General features: G+C 29.1%; 1 protein-coding gene across 4 annotated transcripts in view; it reads right to left on the bottom strand.

Moving 5' to 3' along the window:
- The window catches only part of LOC106464499 (muscle calcium channel subunit alpha-1-like), a 137996-nt gene that overhangs the window by 29519 nt on the left and 87194 nt on the right, over positions 1–21283 (bottom strand). For 3 of the 4 annotated variants that reach the window (XR_002611763.1, XM_022392237.1, XM_022392235.1), the window contains exons 12-28: positions 20432–20592; positions 17843–18068; positions 16610–16820; positions 16066–16186; positions 14262–14338; positions 13498–13742; positions 11778–11802; positions 10765–10828; positions 10396–10576; positions 9380–9509; positions 7435–7494; positions 6224–6330; positions 4893–4980; positions 3682–3789; positions 1909–1961; positions 1120–1266; positions 367–568 (exon numbers count right to left, since the gene is read on the bottom strand). Coding sequence is in view for 3 of the 4 variants with exons in the window: in XM_022392237.1 (XP_022247945.1) it covers positions 367–568; positions 1120–1266; positions 1909–1961; positions 3682–3789; positions 4893–4980; positions 6224–6330; positions 7435–7494; positions 9380–9509; positions 10396–10576; positions 10765–10828; positions 11778–11802; positions 13498–13742; positions 14262–14338; positions 16066–16186; positions 16610–16820; positions 17843–18068; positions 20432–20592 (2206 nt within the window). In the remaining variant the exon portion in view is untranslated. The remainder of the gene's footprint in view (positions 1–366; positions 569–1119; positions 1267–1908; positions 1962–3681; positions 3790–4892; positions 4981–6223; positions 6331–7434; positions 7495–9379; positions 9510–10395; positions 10577–10764; positions 10829–11777; positions 11803–13497; positions 13743–14261; positions 14339–16065; positions 16187–16609; positions 16821–17842; positions 18069–20431; positions 20593–21283) is intronic. The other variant, XM_022392236.1, reaches the window with a different exon arrangement.

Genomic DNA, 21283 nt, shown 5'->3' with positions numbered 1-21283 from the left:
CAATATTTTTTAATAATGGAAAGTCTAGGTCCAAATTCTCTTCTTAATCATTATATAACAGATAAATGTAGTTGAAGGTAGGACGGAGATACTGGGAGTACAAACGAGACATTGACTCCTCCTCTAACTGTCATCAAGGAGCTCCCAAATTCTAGCAAACATCACAAAAACACTTACAAAGTTATCCCATCTTAAACAGTGGAAGATGTAGCTCTATGCTCCTGCCTATGCCTGCTGCATTATTTCACTAACTGACAAGCTAAATGCAATGTTTAGAATATCCCCACCTCCACGGGGCCACAAAATACCCTATTTTCCTCAATAATGAAATTATCCCTGATTGAAGGAATAGTTTCTGATACCTACTTGATTCTTATCTAACTCACAGTTCTTATATTCTTGTTCTCCTTCATTCTGAAATGTCACGATAACAAAGCCAACAAAGATGTTCACCATGAAGAAAGCGATAATGATAATATACACAGTGAAGAACACAGCTACCATTGGTCGATAATTATGAATGGGTCCCACATCTTCTGTATTGGAATCAATGGCTACATATAATAATCTATAAAGGAAAATCTGCATTAATCATGGAAACTGTCAATAACAGTTCCGATTATTTTCACTACAAAAATCTTGTAAAAAAAATATCAAATCCATTACAGAACTCTGAGAAACTTCCTATTTTCAAGAAAATTTCTTAGCTTATGATTAGTAGTCATTCATATAACTACAGTGAAAAAATATGAAAGATTACAAGCTGAGTAATATTTTGAAATACATCTATTTCCCTTGATTTGCCCACATGATACAGTTGAATAAAGAAACATAAACTTCTCCTGAATAATTCTTTAATGAGCATGCTCAAATGAAAAAGAATAAGCTACAAATATAGGTAATGTTGATTTTGTAATTGTTAGTATCTGATTCAAAGTTTACAATTACAGTTGAAGGCCATCTCTTAATTGCATATGATGAATTAGATCACAATTAATATTATATAACACATGTAACTGTATAATTCAATCAGTTTCAAGAACTTAATCTTTTAGTCCGAAATTCTCAGTGTGCAAACCAAAATATTCCATGAAAAAAAGTAGCTAATCAACAACTTACAGTGGCCAACCCTCAAATGTTGATACAGTACATAGTGTCAGCATGCCTTGAGAAACATCATCAAAATTGAAGACATTTTTCTGCCATTCTCTTTGCTCCAGCACAGGGCTACTTATATCCCCTCCTTGATATATTAAAAATCCTCCCCTAAAATTAAAAATATCTTAAAGAATTCTCTAAAACTAAGTTACATGTTGAATCTCACATATAAGAAGTTACTATTCTCAGGGTTTAATTATGGGACATTTATTTATTATTTTGATGACTTAATTATATTTAATGCTAAAACTTAATGGCAGCTCTTCTGTTTTTAATTGCTTAATCTCAGAACATATTAAATTACAATGACAGAAAAAAAAACATTATTTTAACTCAATTAGCATACACTACAAATATAGTCACAATTTTATTTCACTATATGTATAAAACAAAAATCATAATTGCTGTTATTAGTCACCTCAATATTTCAAGTGTACTCAAAATGTTTTGAAGTCAACAAATTACAAACTCCTGGACTAGATGTTACTGAAGCTTTCCTTACTATAATAAATTATATACATTTTAACATGGAAACTATTTACTATTAAATTAAGTTGTTAAAAATTAACATAAAACTATAAATTCTAGAATATCAGTGTCACATGTCAGCTTTATTACAAAATAACAACAACAAACAGCAAAGTTCATAATTTTGTTCAAGTTGTGGTAGTATCTCTAATTTGACAGACCTTAGAGAACAATTATAATTACTAATACGAACAACACATTTGAAAGAAAAAAAAAGCTTACTCGCATTCTTCTTTCGTCATTTTTGATGGATCAGAGCATGAAAAGAACTTCCCCTAAACAAATGAAATTAATTTAATATCAGTTGTGAAATTAAAACAAATAATGTAAAACTTTTATGTACAAAAAAAAAGTAACATAAATTTAACTGAACAAATGCTAGCCATACAGAATGGCTGACAATATAGTCAACAAAAAACTTATGAATTAGAAAGGGTTTTATCTGGAAATTCGTTTGTTTAAAAAATTCAAAACATAAACCAAAGTATGTTTTCAGTCAGCAAGAAACTTGTAAACAATGGAAGTAAGATGTATACGTGAAGCTACTCAAACTTGTCAGAACTGATGAGGAGGTTCAGGAGCATGTTCTTCTAGAAAACTTTTACACTTAAAATGACAAGGGTCACTTTTCATGCAGTGAAAGGAAACCAGATATAAAACACAAGTGAAATTAATGTGAAAATAAGCATAAATAATCCAACTTACATTTCCTTCTAGTTTATATTTTAATCTCTTTTTGACCTTATCTCCAGCTATCACATTCATTTTAGAATCTTCATCTGTTTATAGTATGTCATTATTTAAGACAAAAATGCTATTTAAGTTGAAGAAAAATTTAAATATATCAAATGTTAGGAAAAGGTGAATTAGGTGCTGCCTCCCTGTATTGGAAAGAGGAGGCCCTGACCACTAACCGCCATAGTTGGCTAATTCAGTCACAACTTACTTAAGAGTTTTTGAAAATGAATTAAATTGTTTTCAAATCTAATGTTAGAAAAGAAGTAAAAAAATATATAGCATATACTAATGATAATATCTACTTACTGGTTTATACAATGCATAGTAAATCCAATATGTATTATCTAATTGATCCACCTACTAAGTTTTGAGTCTATATACATCAAAGATAAATGTTTATTCAGGGTTAAAGGTTAAGTACTCAATTATTTAATTATCACTTTTTTGTTCTGTTTCTAGAATTACAAAATAAAAAAATTACATACTCTGATAGTTAATATAAATTAAGACAACAATAATTAGCAAGAAAAAAACAATCACTACATTTAAGGCAATACACCAGAATAACACAACCACATAAAATACTGCCATGGCCAAAAGAAGACTGATAGGAACCAATAAGGCTTAACATATACAACAGAAAAAAATTTCACATGTATAAATATATGTATAGAACATGGGCTTATGAAAAGCCAGTTATTTGGTTAATGGGTTTCCTTGAAGAGCTGTATTCCAATCACAGAAAAATAGGAAATGATGAAGATAAGATGCAGTTTACTTTGTAATAGAGGAACAGATGAGAAATAGGATATAATGAAGAGGATGTATGAGTTTACTAAGCTAAAGAAAGAAAAACAGAGACCTAGTAAGTCAAAGAAGGTTCTACGGAATTTATACAAATTCAATGTATTTGTATAAAAGTGTACAAGTTATTGAACAAGCACTAGAAATAAACTAGAATTTTGATTTGAGTATCTCAAAAGATGAAATATGGATCATCAAATATTCTGTGGTAAAAATAATCTGGTAATCTTGAAAAATTCAAATTTTAAATAAAAATTCATATTTTAAAAAAATAATGCTACAAGTTAAAACTGGATTTAAGTAATGTGTGTGTTTTATCCAATAACACTTAATGTGGGTTTGAGATAGTTTAAAAATGATACAAAATCATGAAAGTAGAAACTTCTAAGAACCTTTCCAGCTCTCTGTTTTCAAGTGGTCAAAACTTGTAAAATCACATCAATATCTGCCTACCTTGAAAAGTTGTACTCCAATGACAGCAAACATGAAATTTAGAAGAAAGGTCACCAACATGATGTTGCCTATAGTTTTTACTGCTACAATGACACACTGAACTACATGCTAAAGTAATGGAAACACAAGGTAAAACACATTATCAACTACATAATAAAATTAATAATGTGAGATTCTTCTGAATTTAAAATTAACAAAATCCAAGTTCAAAAAAATGGCCACATATTTGCTAAATACAAATTATGTACTAAAATCTGTGATGAGCATTTTTTAAGCCTAACTGCTGAGTCTTTACTGAAAATAAAGAGAAAGAAAGATAATAAAAACATAGGCATAAGTATGAAGTTTTAGAAACAAATCCTCTATTGTGCTGGCTATTTTTTTTTTTTACTTATAGATATATTTTTACAAAGTTTTATATGTTATTACAATATGTTAAACACTGTATGAATAAGTAGCCTAAAATAATAACATAGAACTATTTACAAAGTTTTGGAATCATAAAACTTAAATTGGGTCAGAATCTTTGTGACTAACCAAGTGCCTTATATTTCATCAACAAACCTATCCATATGCAGTAAACTCATGTAGATTTAACTCAGACAGTAAATTATCATTTATTTAGCAAGTGTTTTTCAATGGTCCCTTACTGCACTATTACAACAAATTCTACCTTATAACTAAAAAAAAAGAATGCATTGAAACCTTCATATTTTCCACAGCTTGATTATATTAAAAATGACTAAAAAGTATAAATCACCCTCTCAAAAATATCCAGACATTTATCATAGAGGAAGAATGGGAGTCATGGTATTCACTGCACCAATACAGTATAATACAATTTTTCTTGATATCCCAAATGAATATAAAAAACTTCAAACTAACTTATAAGTGAATCTTTTAAGTATTGATTAAGAAGCTGTGACTTTGCAATATTAGTTACAATATTAGAATATTAACTATTCTTTCCAGTCTTTCAAATATGAAAACTGTTTCATAATTCGGTATTGAAAACAGACAATCTAATTCATACAAAGAGAAAAAATATATATATACATTTGTTATTCATCAAATAAATTAAACATGGCAAGAAATACTGCACTAAATAAAAAAAGTCTTTTTTTTTCAACTTAGACAGACTTACTACTACCTGAATGTTAACAATGCACTTAAAGAAAACCTCTAAATAAAGTTTAACAAAAAATACTTACCTTAAGTCCCTTAGCTCTGTTAATAGCTCTTAAAGGCCTTAATACTCTTAGGACACGAAGAATTTTGACAACAGATATGGCTTCATTGCTATAAATAATAAATGTAACAACTCCAGCTTAAATTCAACTCCAAAAACATATATAACTAATTTACAAAGTACTATTAAATGACATTTTATCATAGTAAACAAGCAAAAATGTTATCTTAAATCACATAAACTACAACCAAGATAATGAAAAATACTAATTTTTACAAAGCACGTTTTATAGCTATTTAGCATCAAACATTAAAAACTACATAAAATGGTCTCGCATCTACTTTAAGCACATAAATTGTAAAAAGTGAGAAAAGCTTCTTGTTACTACATATATATATAACCAACACAACCTAAATGTGGCTATAACCTCAACCTACACATGCACATGATTGTAAATGAAAAGTTCAATGAAATTTAATTGAAACTTCAATATAATGCACAGAACTTGATTAACTGTTTAGAGTAAATGCAACGTAAGTCTATTAATATGTCCTATTCTAATCCTAAATGATAAGATCATGTCTCTTTTTTTTATAACAAAAGGTGTAAGTTTTTGTATTTGTTACCTTATTCTTTCTCTATCCCTCATAATCGAAACGGATATTTGTGATCATGATCTCAGAATACAATATATTTTTTTGTAACATTTCCTTTTAATTTTTAAAATGAAATTTTATTCTTTACATTTACATATTATAACAAAAACTTCACAATTACTTTTATCAACCGACATCTTACTTTTCTTTATTAAAGATAACTGATCATTCTATAAATGAAATTATCAAAACAAAAATTAAGAAGCACTTACTAGAAATATGAAAGGAATTCAAACAATGTATATAGTATAATGTTTGGATAAACCACATTAAAAGGAAACTGTTCAAAATAAACATAAAAATGTAAAATTATCTCACTAAAAAAATCGATAAGTCAAATTAATTATGAGAATGTAAGGTAAAAGAACAAACATAAAAAGTCCACCAGAAGCTTTTACAATTTTCTTCGAGTAACTTACTAAGATCAAATGAAAAGATTTCCTAAAATAAATTGTATTTAATATTTGAGGGTGTAATTTAGGTTTTGTTTTATTTAAGAAAAAGGCTGTGCTTACTATAAATCATTTGTTTTTAGTAAGTGCTGTTTTGTAATTGATTTCGATTGATTTTTTTTTATTTCTAAATTTACATGTTGCATATCCCTTTCACTTTCAAGAAAATGATTCTTTTCTGTTATTTATTGTTATATATATATATATATCAGTGCAAATTTATTGAAAAATAAACATGTACTTACTCAAAAGCAAATGATATGAGGGATACTGAAACAACCAGAACATCTAACAGGTTGAAGGCACTTCGACAAAAAGAACCCTTGTGGAGAATGACACCATATGTAACTGCCTGAAAATATTAGTAGGACTAAATTAAAACTATAGTGAAAACAAATTACAGTTTTCCAATTCATAGTACAAAAAATAAGCTTATAACTGAGTTTAAATACTTTATAGAATATGTTTTGAATATTCTTAAGAAACATGTTGTACAAGAATTTTAGAGGTATGGCTTCATACATTTAATGTTTGAATATTTCATAGGTCTTTTCTTCCATCAAAACAGTTGATGGAATGAAAACTAACCTATAAAAGATTTGATAATATCCAGTATTGTTTTAACTATAAATCTAGAGGCATCATTAAAGGAGTAATTATTAAATTATGACTAGTGCCTTATACACAAAATAAGCTATATGATTCAATAGTTATCAAAATACAAATATCCTACATTAAATTATATTAAATGAGAATAACTACACATCAAATAACTTGTATACAACAGTTATATGTAAGTAGATATAATAAAAGAAACATTTAACCCAAATGAAAAAAATTCAACACTTTGTGTTTGGTTTATAGACCAGGAATCACACATTTCTACCTTTTATTTTCATCATTTAAATTCAGATAATCAGCTAAATTGCAAATAAAAACAAATCGAATAAATGTATCTGCTTCTTAATTACCTCTGCCATTTCTAGCTGGTCCTTACATTGCTGTTTCTTTACTCGTTGAAAGTAAGCAAAACAAAGTGTTTGCCTAATTATCATCAGTAGTTAAGTTTTATTTGATTACAGTAGAATTGTTATTGTCACAAACTAAAAGTACAGACTTCTATGGTTAGCCTGTTAACTTTTTTTTTTTGAGAAGTAAAGTGTAATTACATGTGAAAAAATCATAGAATCCTTCCCAAAGTCATGCATGGCTAAGCATGTCATAATAGTCACAAAAACGTGATGGAAAAACATATTGCTCTTTCAATATTAAGTTGGAATTTAGAGAAGCTTACTCCAGAAAGGTACAGATAAATGTTACATGTTAACAGCACTTCCTAGACTTGGTACACATAAATGTTACATGTTAACAGCACTTGGTACACTTGATATTGTTAGTAAGCAATGCTGTAAATGATTTTTATCATTAAATGCATTAAACAAATCAAGAACCTTACCTTCAAAGTAATTTCAATTGTAAAAACAGTTGTGAAAAAATAATCAAAATAGTTGAGGACCTACAGATGAAGGAGAACATGAATAACATTAACTCCCAGCAAAATATTCATCAAATATCTAGAAAGAAAGTTAATGTTACAGGTCAAAAGAAGCACAAATTAACCTTTTATAGAAGAATTTTAACATACAGATTATAGTGAAGGACATTTTCCTCAAGTCAAATTTAAACCTTAACTGCCTTATATATAATAAATATAACAGCAATCAAATTAAAATATTTGTGTGTGTAATACATACTTTACGTTTAAAAAACCAATACCGCCACAAAAAGTAATGGAAAAACATATTGCTTTTCCGATATTAAGTTTGAATTTATTGAAGTTTACTACAGAAAGGACTTACAGATCACAACAAGGAATGATAATGGAGGCATAATTTTGAGTTTCATATTTATTATATTGTTTCTGTTTTATATTAAGTTCATTATTGTTTTATAGTGCTGATTTTAATCGTCTATGAACAATTAATGTATTGTATAGCATTATTTATATTGATTGATATATATATGTATACATACATACATACATAAATAAAATAAGCATTAACAAGTTCTTTGCATGCATACATATATATAACGTACACCTTTGGCAAGGGTAGCTCATCACAGGCATGATCCTGGATGGATTACTAGCACTTCACTAATACCTATTCCCTTAGGCAGTAGCCATTCCTGACTGTTATTTACCAGCTGTAACTGTTTTTCTTTTATTCATATGAAACTTAGTGAGTAATGTGAAGCAAAAGCTCCTAAACTGATTTTTTCCCCTACTGAACCAAATCTTCAGCTATAGTCTATAGTAAGCATGACACTAACTTGGGAATCCTTAATCTTTGTAAATAACTAAAAAGCTCCTAAATTGATTTTTTTTTTCCCCACTGAACCAAATCGTCAGCTATAGTCTATATTAAGCATGACACTAACTAGGGAATCCTTAATCTTTGTAAACAACTAAAAAGCTCCTAAATTGATTTTTTTCCCTGTTGAACCAAAGTGTCAGCTATAGTCTATATTAAGCATGACACTAACTAGGGAATCCTTAATCTTTGTAAACAACTAAAAAGCTCCTAAATTGATTTTTTTCCCTACTGAACCAAATCGTCAGCTATAGTCTATATTAAGCATGACACTAATTAGGGAATCCTTAATCTTTGTAAACAACTAAAAAAGCTCCTAAATTGATTTTTTTCCCTACTGAACCAAATCGTCAGCTATAGTCTATATTAAGCATGACACTAACTAGGGAATCCTTAATCTTTGTAAACAACCAATTTTGCAACATTCCTATTCTTCCACATAAGCTGTAATGACTAAAACTTCAATTATTTGACAAAGTATTTATTAAAACTGGTCTGTATACAAGTGAACAAAACTGTTCTTAGCACCAGTTAACTCAATGCCCATTGTTCAGGTTAAGGTTATGGTATGAACCTCTAAAATATTTGTAAACTTCAGAAGTTCTAAGTGTAACATTATCTTGCTCTCTTTTGTTCCAGACTTTAGGTAAAGTAGCTAAAATAACCAGAACTTCTTATGAAAGTTATTGTCTAGTTTCCAGAAATCAAAAAGTAGCCACTGCAAAGGTGAAACCATCTGTGGGTGAAAATACTTACATTTATAAATCTGTAATTTCTTTCAAATGTTTCTCCATTTATTATACTCATTGTTATTGATCTTTTTTTCTTTCAAGTTATATCTTTTCATGTTTCGCTTAACAAGTCTAATCATTCCTCCTCCTATTGTGATACTTAATCTACTTAACTTTTCGCCAAAGATGCCTTGAAATACAATGCTTTTTAAGTTCATGTAAAACATGTCAACAACTGTGGAAAATAAATTATCCAAATTTCTATGAAACTAAACACATAATCAACTGAAACACTCACTTTATTTCTTTCTGAATTAGAATTAAGCGGATTTTCTGCAGCTAACATGGTGCTACTAATAAGAATACAAGCAAGAACAATATTGCTGAAGAGTGAATGGTTTATAATACGATGACAGATGACTCGGAACCTAAAAAAAATTTACATCAATCACCTGTAATGTATTGAACCTAGCTTTTCTTATGTAACTAAATTATAACTTTCAACAAAAGTTATATCAAATCTGGTGTTTAATCAAAAAATCATTGTACTCTAAATCTAGTAAATTTGTTTTTATACATAAATACATCATTATATTATGGTGCAGAAGATAAATGGATAAAATGCAAATGTTTATAAAGTAATTTTTATATTACATTATACAATAGGTCTCTTTATTTAAGAAAGTTATCAACTATCTTGGCATTTCGTGGTAAAAAAAACACCATCAACCTAAACAAAATCCCTCAATAACTAACACACTCTAGAAAATAATCCATTTTCAAATCATATTACTGGAGTCTTATTCCAGTTTAAGTTTGTTTGTAATCAAGCAAAGCTACACAATGGGCTATCTGTGCTCTACCCACCATGGGTATCGAAACCCAGATTCTAGCTTTTTAAGTCCCCACCAGTTTAAGAATATTATAAAAACTATACTGGAAACTGGATTCTTTGGTTTCATATTTATACATTACAAAAGTATTATTTGTAGAAATGTAATGTTCAAGAAAATATAAAATATAAATAAAATTTGCATAAAACACAATTCTTTTAAACCGATAATTGATAATCAGTATTTGTTATGCTGTGAAAAATAGAAACATTAACAACACAGATATTTAAAAGAAACAAATAGAAATTCTTGCAGAATTTATGAAGAAACATTATAACTTTCCAAAGTTGCTTTTATGTATTTTTTGTCAGCCCTGTATTTCTCAAAATTGCCTTAAATTAAAAAAAAAGTTAAAAAATTAAAATATTAAATGCATATCTTAGTTTGAAAAGTCTGTATAACGACATACTTTATAACTTACCTGTTTGTATGAGAGAAAACAAAAAAGGAAGAGGCTTTTGGAATAGGATGAACATTTTTGGAGATGTTGAGTTCAGAAAGACGTCTTGGATGAGCACCAATGGAAATTGCAGCCGATTCTAAATCTACTTTTTCTTCATCTTCCATTTCTTCCTCATCATTTTCACCTTCACCATCTTCCTCTAAAATTCAAAACATAAGTTTTTATAAAATATTCTAAACGAGTTTTGATGACTACAAGTTAAAAGTAATTTTCAAGGTAAATAAGGTGTAAAGTGTTTAGTTAGATCCCACCAAATCAAGTATTCTTTCAAATTTAATAAAACATATCTCATGTAATTGTTTAAATATTTTGAAGATTGAGGCTCACCTTCTGTCTTCCCTTGTTCATTATTTAGTGGGGAATCATCATCCACTTTATTACAAACCTGTGTCTGCAGACAAAAAAAGAATAATATTGTGGATTAGGCAATTTACAAACAAAATATCAGCAAATAGGGGGTTATGCCAATTCTGTAATTAAAAATTTTAAGCTCTGCAATTACACATCAAACTTCCAATTATAAGATATTTGTAAAACATCATCAAAAAAATGGTATTTCAATTTATCTGGTATCATTGAGGAAATAAATCAAAACTAAAGATAACAAGAGGGAATCCTCAATAGTAATGACACTTGAAATTCTTTTAGGCAGGATTAAAGTAATTTTCCTTTTTATTAGCTATATTTTTGTGCACATGCAACAACGAGGCATGGGATGCGTGTACAACAAATTCGATTTTATTACTCGTCAGGATCTCTAATAGCTTACTCTCAAATTGAAACTCTTTTAATCTATGAACTAAAAATTTCTACTTGAAAAAAACAACAACTCAGAACCATTCAGAGGTTATTATCTAGGTAATCAAACTGCATGTTATATCTGTATGTATATACACTGTATTGTGACTTTTTGTGGCTCCAAGCTTAGTTTGCCCATACTTTCATACATATGTCTTACCATAGATACATATAACCCAGAAAGTTACACATTTCAAAGTAATACTCTGAAAACACTAAAATTCTGTTAAAAATCAAAAATATCTATAAATTTTTGTGACAATTATAAGCACGTAGCTGAAACCTATTGGAATTAATGTACTTAGAAATTATAATTTCAAGTAGAAGAAATTGAATAAACATATCCTATAACTGTAATTAAAACTACTTAGTACATAAAAACACTTCAGTAAAAACTGTTTTCCTTCATTACATTTTATCTCAGCTATTAATTGTGCATCATAAATATGCAATGAATCTAACCTGTGTATACAATAGCTGCATAACAAAAGTTTTTACTGTAATAAAAAAAACAAGAAATAATAAGCAAAAATAAAACTTACAGACTTATCAAGAACGTCCGTGGAACTGAAAACAAAACAGAGACAGAAAATTTAATAAGAATATTTTCTAGGATAAATTTGTATTTGATTAATATACTTGAAAGTACTTCAAAGACGACAAATATTATCAACTTTACAAATGTAGTCAATGAGCTTCAATATGATGTTCTTCAAAGGGCTATAAAGCAACACAGTCATAAACAATGTTTCTTGTCACATTTGTCTCCATTATGTATATACGTATACAACCGAAAAACTTAAGAGTGCCAAATATACAAACATTAATATCCAAGATTTTTAACATTATTTATTTTAAGACAAAACTATTAAAGGTTTATACTGAATACTAATATGTACACTTACAGAAAAATTGAGAGCATTATTTGGAACCTTTTATTTCTTTTACTAACAAAGTATCTTATATACACAAGTTTTCAATATCACATTATTATATTAGAAAGAATTAAACACTTTAAGGCATAATTCTAGCTTTGGAATACCTTGTTTGACCTAAATTTTATAAGCAATTGAAAAAAAATGAAATGTCACAGTATATTCCAAAGCTGAAAAAGCAACAAAATTAATAGGCCTAATATTCATAATTAAATTTATTGATTTTTTAAACCCTCCTTTTGATTAACTAAATAAGCCCATTACAGATTTCAAATTAGAGATGTATAAAACCAGCATTTCATTTCTATCTTTTGTTCCCCACAAGTCACTGACAAGGATGTCTTTAATTCAATACCAAACTCACCTGTGCTGGACCTTGATGACAGCTGAAAGTTTGTTTTAAAATTTTATTATATATGGTGAAAAATATTAATGTTAATCGTTTTCAGGTGCATTTTCAAAAGTTGAAATGTGGATAACTACTAACAGATAAGCATTTTTAGAAATAATTATGATTTAATGGTAAGCTCTTACCATATATAGAAATTATCTAGATCTATAAATTTTGTGCATCCCAATCATTTGATATAAATTTTAATATCATGTCTTAGCTGTAAATACCATTGAAATTTTCTGTGCTATTTTACAAAAGTTTACCAATATAACTTGACATTTAAACATACCTCTTTAAATACACAAGATCTGAAATTTATAGTCAATAATAAACGATTATTTTTTCTTTGAAAGTCAAATTTGTGCAAATAATCAGATTACTGAACCTATAAAAGCAAAACTCATGTATATCACTAAAATATACCTTTAACTGTACATTCTAATGTTATAAGTATTTCTAATTTATATTTTAAAAAGCCTATATAAAGACATGCTGCAAGGGAACAAAAAGAAGAAATTAAATCTGAATGGGAATAAAAAACTTCTGGAATTCATATCAGTTTTGATTAGAAGTTTGATATGCTTTTTTGTGTCAGAATTTTTATAAAATATCTTGTCAGAAAAGTTATTGAGTGTAAACTTCAGTTAGGATTTCAAATAGGCATGAAAAATATAAATGTTTTTAAAAGTTTTTACATCTTTCATGTCCCTAGCACTACTTTACTTTCTGACTTAATGTAGTCCTACATGTAAGAATAAATGCCTTATGAACTTTAAAACCTATCAATATGTTTTCTAGTTGTTGTTTTTAAGAACAAATGAATAAAAAATAAAACTATAATGCCCAAACAAGTCTTTCAGCTTAACATATTAAAAAGGTATATAGTGAATAATGAAACTTTTCATACAATGAAGTTCAACCATTATTACTTACGATCTGAAAAGAGGAATATGATTCATTTGTGAAGTGTCATTTGTATCTAGCTGTTCAATTTCTTCTTCCTCTGCTACTTCATCTATTAATTTCTTCTTTTTCTTCTTCTTTTCTACTGGTTTTCTGTCTTCTCGCTCTTCATCCTCAACTACATCTTGTGTTCGTACTTCAGCAACTTCTTCTGCTTCCTCCTTCATTAAAAAGTTTTCCATTTTCATACCTTTGCCACAAACATCTTCTTTCGTCTACATTTGTAATATTTGTTATACACAATACATTATATATATAATACATCTGTTTACGAGCATAGAAGTGAACTATTTAGTACTTAGTGATATCCCTAATGTGCTTTTGTGGTTAATTAAAACAAATTCTGTTCTAAAAACTGTATATCGTCACTTTTCATCAAAAAAATGTTGGAATATGAAAGGTAGGTAGCTTAGCCTGATATATGTGACTCTATGAAAGCCACAGTGCTCAAAATGGGAATCTTCTTGACACAACTTTTAAAGACTATGAGTGGTTCAGTCTTTTTTTTTTAATATTTTATAAGCAATACAAGAGGACAACACTCCCAAATTCCTGCCCAATCCTTCAGTTTGGTGTGAGTGTTAAATGCACACTGATAAATCTTTATTAGTACAATGCAATTGGTAAAAACTTAATTCAACTTTTGTTTTTAAGAACAATTCTGAAACTATACACGAGTAGATCTGCATGTAAAAAATTATAATTCTGTTTTAAACATATCAAACCTGACTTACCTTTTCAACAGCAGTTAGGCTCTCTGCATCAGCCAGGTTGTCCACAGCAATAGCCAAGAATACATTTAAGAGAATGTCTGAGAATGGTACTAAGAAAAAGTAGTATTGATATGAAATATTTGATAAATCCATATCTCAAATGTTCTATACTTCTACTTCAAATTGAATTATATACCATTCCACATGAAAACTTTCTTGTTCCTATAGTACAGCTACAATAAATCCTGTTATTAATGAGCAGGTAAAATCTATCTTTCTGGTAGTTGAAACTTTTTAGATCTACTGCAACACACTGTCTGCTAGTCATAAGTCTTTTTAGATCCTTTCTTAAATGTGGAGATGTAGAGGTTTATCAAGAGATCAGTATTATTATGTACTAAAGTCTTAATTTCTAGACCAGAGAGGAACACGTTACCATGGAGTGCCTACTGACCTCATGAGTAGAAATACTTAATCATTTCATGATATTTAGAATAAAATACGTTGGAAGATTGAGTGAGTAATACAACATAGCCTAGTTTGAAGGATGATGTGGAAAGAAATAAAGCTGGAAGACCTAATCAGTAATAGGATATACCCCAATCAGATAGATGAGGTAGAAATAAACAAACTTAGAAGACCCCATGAGTAATATGATATAGCATAGTTTGAAGAATCAAGGATGACGTGGGAAGAAACAAGAGCAGATGACAATACAGTTTAGTCTGACAGATGAAGTAGGAAAAAACAGAACTGTCAGACCTATTGAATAATATCATACAGTTAAGTCTGACAGATGAAGTAGGAAAAAACAGAACTGTCAAACCTATTGAATAATATCATACAGTTAAGTCTGACAGATGATGCAAGAAGAAACAAAATTGGAAGACCCAATGAACAATGTGATATAGAAAAGTCTGACATGGAAAGAAACAAAACTGAAAGACCCAGTGAATAATGTGCTATATCCCTGTCTGATGTAGGAAGAAAGAAGACTGGAAGACCCAGTGAATAATGTGCTATATCCCTGTCTGATGTAGGAAGAAAGAAGACTGGAACACCCAGTGAATAATGTGCTATATTCCTGTCTGACATAGAAAGAAAGAAGACTGGAAGATCCAATGAATAATATGATATAGCCCAGTCTGATGAATGATGTGAGCTTGTTTGTTTTTTTAATTTCGTGCAAAATTGCTCGAGGACTATCTTGCTCTAGCCATCCCTAATTTAGTAGTGATAGATTAGAGGGAAGGCAACTAGTCACCACCACCCACTGCCAACTCTTGGGCTACTCTTTTACCAAGGAATAGCAGTATTGGCCATCACATTATAACACCCCCATGGCTGCAAGGGTGAGCACGTTTGGTGATGGGGATTCGAACCCATGACCTGCAGATTGTGAGTCAAGCACCCTAGCAATCAGGCCAAAACTAAAGGACCCAATAAAAATATAACCCAGTTTAATGGACGTTCTAATAAAGGAACAACTATTTCTATCTATTCTTGAGAATGAATTGCCCTTTATTATATGTTTGTTATAGCTTCTTTTCTGATGTGATATGTATCACTGTTTGACAAACATGTATCTAAATATTTTAAATTTATTATAAATAAAGTGCTCTTTGTCCCAGAAATTAGTTGTAAAAATGTTTTCTACTCATAAAAGTATGACAAAAACAAGTATCTTACCTGACATTACACAATTAAACAAAGTCATACAACCTTTTATGACTTAATAAATACAACTGCCACTGTTTTAGCTTTTGTTCTGCTGGGGGTGATAGAAACCTGAAAAACAATTAATCTTTTAGAGAGTAAAGGATACAGTTACCACAGATGAAGAGTATTATGAAGTATATGCAAGCCAAAATACCAACAGAGCCAACCCCACCATATGCATTAATACCATGATACATCACAACATTCCAGTCTTCCCCAGTCAGAATCTAAAGAGTACAGATTTTTAAAAAATGTTAAAATAGATTTCAATAAAATTTGTAATATGTCAGCAGTACCTGACTTTAATTTTTTCGAAAGAAACTAATTTATCAACACATACACCAAATACTATGGCAGGTATGAAAACATTAGTGTTTAGATAATTGATGCTTGATACAACTGTCTTGTTTTTCCTCAATTCTGTAATTAGTGTTTATACCTACAAATAAAATAAGAGCAACAATACACATCTGGGTCAAAGTAATCTTTAATTCAGATTAACATGATATAAATCTAAGTTAAAATATTGTGTGCAAAGAAATAATCTGTAATATTGAACACAGTTTCAGTAAAAACTGCAAAAATAATAAGTTAGTGACAACATATTAAATAACTATTTACAACTGATGTACTCTGGCAGTGTACTGTACCTGAAAAACTGTTAACAAAGATTGCCAAAACGAATCAAAATTGCTGCGTGGTTTTTCTTCTGCTTCTCCAAAATTGAATTTGCCACCAAAAACTTGCATACCCAGAAGTGCAAAAATTACAATAAACAGAAACAGCAGCAGTAGTAAACTTGCGATGGAACGCATGGAGTTGATAAGTGAAGCTACCAAATTTCTAAGAGATGCCCAGTATCTAAAGAAAAAAATAATACAGTCAATTACAATTAATACTAAATGTAAAAATGCATAAATTATAGAAATAATTAGCTAACCAAGATTTTGAAAATGCTAGTTTTAGAAATGTGTCTGTAAACTCAGGCAGGATGATCTAAAATTCAAATAGTGACAGGTATAAATCTGACATTTTCTCAAAGAGCTATTTCTCATTGAATCATTAACAGAACCTAAAACTGAACTTTATTCAGTATAACTAAATATAAAACAATTATTTTAAGTGTTTCCATTAAAAAGTGCTGCTAACTTTTAGCAATTTAAGATGTTCTAAAATTCAAATAATGACATACAAATTTGACAACATTTTCTCAACAAGCTATTTTTCATTGAATCATGAAGAGAACCTAAAACTGAATTTTATTTGGTATAACTGAATATTAAATAATTTTTTGTGTTTCCAGAAAGAGTTTCTTTAAAAGTTGCTACTAACTTTTAGTAGTTTAGTTGCCAAGAGTAAACACTTTGTTGCACTTAACTTGATTTTTTGTATTGATTTGTGCATGTTTCCATTTCTTATTCAAAATTAATAGATGATTAAAACTAATCAGGTGTTCTATACAGTAATATGATTCTGATGACACCAACAAGAGGTGTCAAAAACATTTCCACACCCTATTTAATATTTTATAACTAACACTTATTATTTTATACATGTAACTTCTCACTATTTACTAGTATCATCAGTAAAAAGAAAATACATCAGTGCATTTAAAAAATATGAAAATGTATTTCCAAGTTGAAAATGATAATTTCACGTTTTTAAAGACCAAAATGTGTTTAAGTGACTGGATAAGCAAAAAAGGTTTTAATCAGAGTTTTGCTATGCTTCCTGGTGGCTCAGTGGTAAACTTGTGAGCTTATAATACTTAAATTCAGGGAGTGATCTCCCTGTAATGGGCACAGTTTAGATAACCCACTGTGAAGCTTTCCAGCAATCAGACAAGCTAAGCTAAATAGAATTAGAAATATCAACATAATTACTTTGTAACTTTGAAGATTCTTAGCAATCTAACACATCGTAACACAGAAACCCCAAGAGGAGGCATGACATCAGTATATGTTAAGACCATTTCCATGATAGAACTGATAACCACAAAACAGTCAAAACGGTTGAAGAGAGAGACAAAGTAGCCTTGGAACCCCAAACTGTACATCTTGAGTATCATTTCTAAGCTGAAGAGCACCACAAAAAACATGTTGGCAACTTCTGAAATTATCAGAAAAAATTAAAGTATGGTAACGATAAGGCAAAATAAGAGTGTTAAAAATCAGAATTGTTTGAAAACACACAAATTTACAAAACACTTACCATAATCACAATTAGAAGTTTTACTAAATATATCAAAAATAAGAAAGAGGCCAATATAAATATCCATAACAATTAAGTAAAAAGGGAACACTAAAATTCAGAATTTTTTAAAGAACACATAGATTTACAAAACACTTACCATAATCACAATTAGAAGTTTTAGTAAATATATCAAAAATAAGAAAAAAGCCAATATAAATATCCATAACAATTAAGTAAAAAGGGAACACTAAAAGTCAGAATTTTTTAAAGAACACATTGATTGTGGTAAATGTTTACCACAATCAAAGTTTGAAACTAAAGTAAATATGGCGGAAATAAAACATCCATCAAAAGTTTATATTGCAATAACCTAAACATTCTTCACAAAATTAATTTTTATAACTCCCACAAATTTTCATCTGAATGTGAAGATACTAGCAATCCAATATTAAAATAATTTTATACTTAAATAATACTTTTAGAACCTTGTTTACCATATGATCATATTAGGTATGCTTGTTATTTTTATACACAGGAACAATAGATATGCTCTTATCACAGGTAAATATATAAGGGCTGTGTAAAAGTATGGAGTTGGATACACAAAATAAGATATCAATAATCAAATCAAAATAAAAGTACTACATTAAAAATAGGGAAATAGGTGCTAACTAAAATGCTTCAAAACATGAAATTTTAAAACCAAATTAAAAAACATAACACATAATGTCTAGTATAATACAATGATTCATGAATAAGTTTTGACAAGCTTTAGTTCCATTTAATTCAAAGATTAAGGATCAGGTCATACACTGATGTCTCTATGGGCAAGAGTTTCATAGGTAGGCCTTTTTTTTCTATTCTTGAATACTGGTTTTCTAAGTCAAATGGCAATTGTTTCCAAAGTACACTTACTTGCATATTCTTAACCTCATATCTTTATATCAGTTTGATTTTTCATAGCTTATCTCTTGTGTACAACCACAGTGTTTTACAAATTCACAGTGTCAGTACTCATTAACATAAGATCCTTGGCTCTTCATGAGTTGATCTGTAGTTGTCCTGAGATACACATCACTTATATAATTACATATTCATTGACAAGAGGGCAGTATAAGTAGAGCAGTATTCCATAAAATATGTCAGTGATTGCTACAGCTATGGGTATTTTGTTAAAGTAATAATTTCTCCTTTTATTACTTGAATGGCAAGAACCACATATTTGTTCACAATAGCATAACTGTATAAATATGGGGGAAAAAGAGACTTTAATAAACATGAGAACAAACAAGCAAGTTTATTCTTATTGCTATTGATGATGAAGATGCTGATAACGATGACAAAATAGAACTGAAAGGTTTAATGAGTATTTTCCAGACATTGAATCCAATGAATTATTATCAGAAGATGCCCTTTAAAAAATCTGCAGTTACAAACATAAAAATAACCACATGTATCATAAGATGTTATAGCAATTATATGCTTCTGGTTGCCATGGTACACATTTCTATTTGTAAATTAATGTTTTGATTTACACTTAATCCAATGACATACAGTTTGTATGGCCTTTCTTCAATAAAATATAGAATAAGTAAAACAAATATAAAATTTTTGATATTTCATCAAGTTTCCCAGATTTTCTTAAAATACAAAATGCCCAATCACAAAAGGGTTAAGCAGTAATGGCATAGCTATTCAAAGAACTACTAATAGAAAATGATAATCGGTTAAGAAACCAGAGGCAACAGCAGGCACACAAGCCAATTAATGAAAACATTTAGTAATACTATACAAACATCTCTTTATGAAAGAAACATATTAGAGCACTTGTTTTATTAATGATACCATAACACTCCATACGTCATACATCAAACTTAAAGCCCAAAGAATAGTTTCATCACTTAAAAAATCCAAAATTTAAGTATAAACACTAGTTTCATCTGTGTCAACAATGTAAGTCTTGATCTCATAGGCAGCATGAGTCTTTTGTTTGAGTATGCTGTTCTATCACATATACTGTATATTTTTGAGTTGTTGAGTCTAATGCTCCGGAAGGGACATTCTATTTGGGGAAGCTATTTGTTTGTCAATAAGAGGTGTTCATGAGGGGGTGGGGGCTCTCAGGTAGTTAGAAACGAACTCTCTCTCTTCACCTATTTTGAGTGGCTAAGCCTTCCCAAGCCTTTTATACATGCCACCCTTGCTTGATCTCATTGATTAGTTCTGTCCATGCAGATAAAACTCATAAAACCTACATAAGTTAGTTAACTCTGACATACCTTGAAAACTGTCAAGCCATGCTGGTTGTTGGTAGTGTTCTGATGCAAGTGTAAATGTATTGAAGAAAACTAAGACAATGACAATCCAATAAAAAGCCTGTGATTTCACCCCTTTACGACAAGCTCTTCTCAATCTTCTGTTCTGTTTTGCTAGCTGTTTACTGTTTAAGATAAAATCTCTCTGATTAGTACCATTCTTTACTACTCTAAGAAACATAAACTCTTAAAAGTAAGAAAAGTTAAAGGTGGATCCTACAAATAAATAGAAATTACTTTAATTCCATAACAGCATCAATAATTTGAAAAACAGAACTTCATAACAGCTGACTTAATTCCAAAGTCCTTACTTTTACTTCAGATGAAACAGTGATACTAAACAACATTCTAGCAAGGACATTTTCTTTCACTAAGTTGTTAAATTAGTGTTGTTTTAAGTTTGTAATGATAACATTTGCCATCATACTTTACTTTTGACTGTCTTATTTTAGTTACTACATGCTTATCAAAACAAAAATAAAAAATAAAGATATATATATATATATCTGTAAACAAACAAAAAAATTATTAATTTGGGTTGGCATAAAAATTAAATCTACACAAATATTTTCCATTTCAAAAATTATCAAACAATGCATAGAATAAAATGAAGCAGAACAGAAGCAACTAAACCAAAATAACGACTAGTGATACAAATTTAATTTGAAAAATTTACATTGTAAATTCATTAATATTTAATACCATTCTCTCTTTTATTTTATTTTTAAAATCATAGTATAACTGATATTTTATTTATCAATATATCTATTACTATAAAATAAAAATTTGATTTATATATATATATATATATATTAT

The sequence above is a fragment of the Limulus polyphemus genome, unplaced genomic scaffold (assembly GCF_000517525.1).
Source record: "Limulus polyphemus unplaced genomic scaffold, Limulus_polyphemus-2.1.2 Scaffold1669, whole genome shotgun sequence".
NCBI classification, from domain to species: Eukaryota; Metazoa; Arthropoda; class Merostomata; order Xiphosura; family Limulidae; genus Limulus; species Limulus polyphemus.
The sequence above is the reverse complement of the archived record's forward strand: the minus strand, read 5'-3'. Positions and strand labels throughout refer to the sequence as shown.